Source organism: Nothobranchius furzeri, chromosome 10, assembly GCF_043380555.1.
Source record: "Nothobranchius furzeri strain GRZ-AD chromosome 10, NfurGRZ-RIMD1, whole genome shotgun sequence".
Lineage (NCBI taxonomy): Eukaryota > Metazoa > Chordata > Actinopteri > Cyprinodontiformes > Nothobranchiidae > Nothobranchius > Nothobranchius furzeri.
This window is the reverse complement of record NC_091750.1, coordinates 36,142,937-36,149,971: the sequence shown is the minus strand read 5'-3', so window position 1 is coordinate 36,149,971 and position 7,035 is coordinate 36,142,937. Positions and strand designations below refer to the sequence as shown.

At 48.0% G+C, this 7,035-nt stretch overlaps 2 protein-coding genes across 4 annotated transcripts; one reads left to right on the top strand and one right to left on the bottom strand.

Moving 5' to 3' along the window:
• Positions 1 to 2,248: 2,248 nt before the first annotated feature.
• LOC129152392 (putative uncharacterized protein BRD3OS) lies at positions 2,249 to 2,843 on the bottom strand. Its single transcript, XM_054730328.2, has one exon. The coding sequence runs from the start codon at positions 2,841 to 2,843 to the stop codon at positions 2,538 to 2,540; it is 306 nt and encodes a 101-aa protein (XP_054586303.1). The 3' UTR covers positions 2,249 to 2,537.
• On the top strand, positions 2,770 to 6,712 carry LOC107386176 (inactive phospholipid phosphatase 7). 3 transcript variants are annotated; one of them, XM_054730326.2, is made up of 4 exons: positions 2,770 to 2,907; positions 5,562 to 5,881; positions 5,953 to 6,134; positions 6,218 to 6,712. In XM_054730326.2, the coding sequence occupies exons 1-4, from the start codon at positions 2,891 to 2,893 to the stop codon at positions 6,422 to 6,424; spliced, it is 726 nt and encodes a 241-aa protein (XP_054586301.1). In that variant the 5' UTR covers positions 2,770 to 2,890; the 3' UTR covers positions 6,425 to 6,712. The 3 variants fall into 3 exon arrangements, with proteins under 3 accessions (XP_054586301.1, XP_015815893.1, XP_015815892.3); XM_015960407.3 differs by having other exon boundaries at positions 2,784 to 2,922; XM_015960406.3 differs by lacking the exon at positions 2,770 to 2,907 and adding an exon at positions 4,777 to 5,028.
• The last annotated feature ends 323 nt before the right edge of the window (positions 6,713 to 7,035 follow it).

Sequence of the window (7,035 nt, the reverse complement as noted above, 5' to 3'; positions counted from 1 at the left end):
CCTGACGGATCAATAACCTCAAACAGTTTATCGATCTCTGGAAGTGAGTGACGGACAGCCGTCGCTATGGTAACCCCCATGTTTGTTTTTAGTTGATGGTCAAGCGTCGATGCTTATAGTGGATTTTGTATTTTAATAAGAAAAAGAAAGTGATTTTATGTATCTGCATGCACTCCGGCCGTTCGTTCTTTCTTCTGTCTGTTTGAGCACTGTATAGTAGCTGTAAGTAGCTGTCCAAGGAGGAGACGGAGACAGAGACAGACCCCCCACCCCCTATAGTGTAGACGCAACAAATGCACCCAACAACACCTGGAGGTTTTGTTGTAACTGAAACGGGATCCTTATTTTCTGAGTTCATTTGTTTTCATAAATAAACACATAAACAGGAAGTGACTCGACTCTACACCGGCTGCTCTACAGGTGAGTCAAGGACCCAGCTGTGGATCGGATCCGGTCCGTGACTGGACTAAAACGAGCTGAACGCCACCCCAGCACCTCAGACCAAAGCCTTTCCTCTTCACAGGATAGAGGAGGGGCCAACTGCTCACCTGTAAACACGTGCTGGGAAGTCAGAACTGACCGGCTGCATACTGAAGGGTGAAAACACTACTCAAAACAAATACTGAGGGAGTGAAAACGCTCCTTTTCTGTGGCCGTCTCCAAGTTTAGGTCCTCCACCACCTCTCTTACCCATGGTGTCCCACAAGGTTCTGTGCTGGGGCCTCTGCTCTTCCTCCTCTATCTGCTTCCTCTTCAGCACATCCTGAGCTCCTTCAAAGGAATCTACCATCTTTATGCAGATGACATCCAACTGTACATCTCCTTTAAGCCCCATGAGATGTCTAAACTGCAGCTGTTACACACCTGCTTAGACTCCTGGATGGTGGGAGCTTTCTTCAGCTGAATGAAGATAAGACTGAGATCCTCATCTGTGCCCCAGACAAGCTGGTTCCCAAAGTCAGAGACTCTTGGTGAGCTTGCTTCTCACACCAAACCTTCTGTCTGGAATCTTGGCGTGACCTTTGACCCAGCTCTCACCCTGGATTCTCATGTCAGTTCTCTTGTTGGCTCTTCCTTCTTCCATCTCAGGAACGTTGCTAAGCTGAGTCCCATTCTGTCCCGCTCTGAACTTGAGACAGTTCTCCACACCTTCATCTCCTCACGCTTAGACTACTGTAACTCTCTTTTCACGTGTCTGAGCAGAACCTCCCTGAACCGTCTACAGGTGGTTCAGAACGCCTGTGCTCGGCTTCTGACCAAGTCCTCCAAACACACCCACATCACCCCGCTTCTCCTCCAGCTTCACTGGCTGCCAGTCAACTTCAGGGTTCATTTCAAGATCCTGGTTCTGGTCTATAGGGCCTTACATGATAAATGATAAATGACCCGCACTTGTATAGCGCCTCTCAGAGTAAGGACTCCAAAGCGCTTCACACTACAGTGTATCATTCACACACTGATGGTGATGAGCTACGATGTAGCCACAGCTGCCCTGGGGCGCACTGACAGGCGAGGCTATCGAGCACAGGCGCCACCGGTCCCTCCGACCACCACCAGCAGGCAAGGGGGGTTAAGTGTCTTGCCGGGATCGAACCTGCAACCTTCCGATTACTGGACAACCTGTTCAATTCAATTCAAGTTTATTTATATAGCGCCAAATCACGACAAGAGTCGTCTTAAGGCACTTCACATAATAAGCATTTGAGCTACTGCATGGACAAGCACCATCTTACATTGGTGATCTTCTTAGTCCCTACACCCTCAGCAGGTCCCAGAGGTCCAGTGATCAAAGCCTACTGGTTGTGCAGCACCAGGCTAAAGGTCAAAGGTGACAGATCATTTGCTGCTGTGGCCCCCAGACTCTGGACCTCTCTCCCCCTGAGCCTGAGATCAGTGGACTCAGTGGTCTCCTTTAAAAAGCAGCTGAAGACTCACTTGTTCAAGCTGGCTTTTGTATGACCTTCTTCACCTCTCTCTTTATTCTGCTCTCCCCACCTATTCCACCTTCCTCAGGATCCACTGATTTCCCTCTTTCCTGTTCACTCTCTCTCTTTCTTAACATGTTTTAATCACATTTGTCTATTTTTGCTAATTTTAACATATTTTTAAACATTTTCTAAATGCTTTTTTATATTTTTACAATTTTTGTTTTTGTGAAGCGCCTCGTGATTTTTATCTTGAGAGGCGCTATAGAAATGATGTTTTCTTCTTCTAGTCGAGCTGTATGGAAGAAGCACGGGACTCTTGGTGGACCCCAGCAAGCTTTATTTTACAGTGGGATGCTAGGAGAAGTCCTGAGCAGCACCCAGAACCACTAAATTCAGGTGAGGGTGATGAACTGAGAACATTCCAAGCAGGTTGATGAAAATAAGCCCAAAACACTCAACTTCTTGAAACATCAACGAGGTCGGTGGACATGGTTTGGGTTGAATCTGTAACCTGCCAGACAAGCATGAGGGTTAAGTTAACAAATCAAGTTCAGTGGATCTGATGGCTACGTGGAGGTTTGGTTGGTCCCAGGTCTGAGTTCTAGTTCTTCACATGATGCTGCAGATCCTGGACTGGCCCTCAACACCCTGCAGGCTCCTCTTGTCCCGGATCAGAACCGATTGGTTACCGTAGCTGCTGTACCAGGCAGACTGGCTCCGGGTCAGGTAGGTGGGGGGTGGCGCCATCTGCAGCTCCAGTTGCTGCTGCTGCCAGACCAGCAGGGACGTGTCCTGGTACCGGAGCCGGCTGTATGACTCGGACAAGGCCTTCGCTGCCAGCGGGGCCCTGGTATGGCTGGCAGGATGACCAGTTGGACCTGGTTCTGATACAACAGCTGGATCACAGTCTGACATTCTAAACGAACGGAAGTGGTCCAGACTGACTTGGTTCTAATCCAGTCATGTCCACCTGGACCAGGTGGGATGAAATTAGGTAAACATTTACGAATCAAATAGTCTGTAGGGTCCAGAAAGTGCTGGTTCTCCAGATAATATCAAGCTTCAGATAAGGTCAAAGGTCACGTGTAAAATGGTAACAGAATCACGTGTGACCTTTGACCCGCAGAGGGAGTATGTAAGGTTGGCGATAATTCCAGAGGAGCTAAAGGTAAGCATAATAAAGGGTTCTGTAGACAGATCATGTGACCAGAGCCACTCCTGTTCACAAACTCTGGGTCAGAACCAGACCGGGACTTCCTGGATGCAGTTGGATGTCGATGGTTCTGATACGTAGCCGTCGCATGTCCCTGGCGGCCGCCGTAACAAACGGCAGCTTGATGACAGCAGCCATTAACATCGTTAGCGCCTCGTTAATACGTCACAAGTTACTTTAACTGCAGGATGACGTCACCAACACCAGTAGTAAGACGTTAGAAAATAAAATGTGATGCATCAATGTCGATTTCTCCGGTTTGAGCGAACAGCAGCTGCCGTTAGCCCCGAGTCACAAGCGTCGGTCTGATACCAATAGCAACTGCCCGTCTGCAGTTCGGTCCGGGTAGGAACAGGCGACCGTAAATCAGAAGTTCCGCTAGGGAGAACTCAGGAAAAAAAAAAAAGAAAAGAATAAATAACAAATCAAAATTACAGTCCGGCAGTTAGACACCTACTATGATTTTAAAAATTTAATAATTATGACAATACGTTTCTTATAATGACTTAGTTATTTAATAAATATGAGCTAATTCTTTATTATCTCATTATAATGAGACACTAGCTCATAAATATGAGTTAGCTAAGTCATACTTATGAGATAAAAAAACTTATTTTAAAACTAGAGTGGTGGGAATGGGCTTCAATAAAATGCAGTAGCTATTAGCTAATGATGTATGTTTAACATCTGGGCTTCAGAGCTGCTTCCTCTAAAGTGTGTGTGTGTGTGTATGTGTGTGCGCGCGTGCGCGCTCTCTTTCTTCTCCATCCCCAGTGAGTCGTGGAGGATGGCTGCTTATACTGAGCCAGGATCCTCTGCAGGTTTCTTCCTGTTAAAAGGGAGTTTTCCTCTCCACTGTCGCTACATGCGTGCTTAGTATGAGGACTGCTGTGTTATTTTTTTAACTCAAATTTGTAATAATTTTTTTGTTTTATATTTTATAATTTTATGACTGTTTTTCAGATTTGAATTTATTTCTGTTTTCAGATCATTATGATTTTATGACCTTTTATTGGTTTTGTTTTGTTTTTGATCCATGTGAAGCACTTGGTGACTCTTGTCATGATTTGGCGCTACATGAATCCACTGAACTGAATAGAAATAAACTCAGTGAGATTTAGTTGTGTTCCCTTGAACGCGTGCATGCACGTGTGTGTTTAACCTAGACCGGGTCTGGTGTAACAAACAATAAAAGCGGCTATTTAAAGGGAATTTTCACCCACTTCAAGTGACTTTATTATCAGTAATATCTCTACAATAAGGATCCTTACCTGTAGAAAATATCACTCTAAGTGGTGGGAGTCTTTGGAAACTGCAAGAAGTCCTCTGGCCAGAGCAGATGAGATCACTAGCTATGAAGCAGCTCTGAAGGCCCATGGTGTCCCTCAGGAATCTGTTCTTGGACTACTAATTTTCTCCGTGTAAAGGCTGCTTCTACCAAGTTCTGTGATCTGGATCCTGTAAACTGGTGGAGAGCTTGAGAGGGCAAGTTTGTGTCAAGAGCAGACCAGTGGTCCAAACTGAAGAAGAACCAGTGGCGTCTATCTTTTACCCCCCACCCCACTCCACCCTCCCTACCTCCATTTGTGCCAGAACAGCTGACAGCAAATGAAGACCAGCTGATCTATTTATAGTACCTCATATTTCAGTCTCAGACCGTCTCGGCCCCAGTCCTTCACGCCTCCACCTGTCGACCGGCCCGTTCCTCATGCCTGGCAGCCAAGCCCGGAGCCGGCCCAGAGACCGGAACAATGTCCTGACCCGGCCCGAGTTCATGTCCCTAAACCAGCCGCCTCGCAGAGAGCAGGTTGGGGGGGAGGGACGCGGCAGTGGGCCGAGGAGACCTGTGATCAGACAGCAGAGTCAGCAGGAAGACCCAGGAGGGAGGTAGGACCCCCGAGATTCTGCCTACCCTGTTCTCTGACGCTAGGACTTTAAATGGGCCGGTTCTGGACCTGGTTTCACTGTTCTAAAGGTCACGTGCAAAACTAGATTCTGGTTCCAGAGGGTTCTACAAGTCAGAAAGTTCAGTGGAACCTGCTTTCCGTCGAGTTCTAACATCCACTCTAACGCTAAAGCTGCCTAAAGGTCCGGTTGTTTCCTCACAGTGATCCAGTCTCATCAGAACCTCCAGCTGGACTGGAGCAGAAATCTTGTTTTGGTTCCATCTGATGTGAAAGTTTGATGTGAAACCAACATGAGCGCAGAAACAAACAAAACAACACACCACCACGTTGTGGGAATGGAAGTTTTTCTCTAAGATTTCTTGATGCGTGTTGTTCCTCAAAAGCTTTTAATCTGAAACTTTCAGCACAAAGATCAGTGTTCTGATGACATCAGGTGGGACAGCTGCTTGCCCCGCTCATGGGTTGTATGATCTGGTGAAGCAGGTCAGACTTTTGACTCTTTTTGGCCCTTAGGGGTCGTGAATCCTCTGATGGGAGCCAAGCAGCTGACGGGGGTCCCAAGGAGGCCTCCCGCTGGCCGGAACAGGACTGCATGCAGCTGAACCCGAGCTTCCGGGGAATCGCCATCAACTCTCTGCTCGCCATCGACATTAGCCTTTCTAAACGTCTGGGTATGTGTGTTGGAGCTCACGGCACCGGCGCCCCGCTGCGTCCCATGGTGACCCTGCTGGCCTTAACAGGACACGCCCTCCCCTGGATCTGTGGGACCCTGATCTGTCTGTGGAGGAGCAGCACCCTGGCTGGACAGGAAGTCCTTGTTAACCTGCTGATGGGTAAGACCGCAGAGAGACAGACGGGTGACCTGTGCATATCTAGTCTCTAACACCTGTCTGCCTCTCCACAGCCCTGATCCTGGACTTGATGACAGTTGCTGGGATACAGAAGCTGGTGAAGCGTAGAGGACCCTGGGATTTCCCCCCTGGGCTTTTGGACTATGTTGCCATGGATACGTATTCTTTCCCAGCAGCCCACGCGAGCCGAGCTGTCATGGTGGCTAAGTTCTTGTTGAACCATCTGGTTCTGGCGGTCAGTACATAGCTTTCTCTGGAGCTCAGTGTTTGAGTCCCTTTGTGAACCTGATCCAGGTCATCCCCTCGTCTGTCCTGCAGGTGCCCTTGAGGATCCTGCTCTACCTATGGGCCTTCCTGGTGGGCGTTTCTCGGGTGCTTCTGGGTAAACACCACCTGTCGGACGTGGGCTGTGGTTTTGCTCTGGGCTTCCTGCACTTCAGTCTGGTGGAGTCGGTTTGGTTGGACTCAGCCACGTGTCAGACCCTCGTCTCCATCGGGACCCTGCGCTGGACTCCACTGCTTTAGAGCCAGGTTGGACCGGTTCTGCTGGGGCTACTCCAGTTTGAACTGGTTTTTATTGATGCCTGACCTCATCGACACGATCTGTACTGGATGTAACTGGTTTAGACTGGAACAAACTGGTTCAGAGTGATGTAAGCTGACCTGATCTGGACACCTTTGGAGTGGTTCATCCGGGTCAAAAAGGGTCCGTCAGGATGTTCGTGACACCCTACAGATGATGAGTGGGTTAGACCACTTTTGACTGGTTTGAAGTGGTTTTTATTGGATAATAAAGTTTTTGTTGACTCTGAACTGGTTTGGTCTGGATCATCATCCTTCGGATCATTTGAGGCTATAAACTTAGATCCTCAGTTAGCCGGTCTGGGCAGGTTCAGGCCAGCTCTAGTTCAGACATGACTGAACTGGTCTAGACCGGACCACTCTGATGAACCAGAGCTCTGTAATGAAAGGAAGATCCAGTTCAGGTATGTCCCGGTTCAGACGTGTTTATTGGAGCTTTTTTGTTTTTTTTGCTGTTATCCTGAATAGCTAAAAATAAAGATGAGACAAAATGGCCGCTTTTGTTCTGGAATAGTTTGAAGTTTTTATCTTAACCTCAAAATTGGATCAACAAA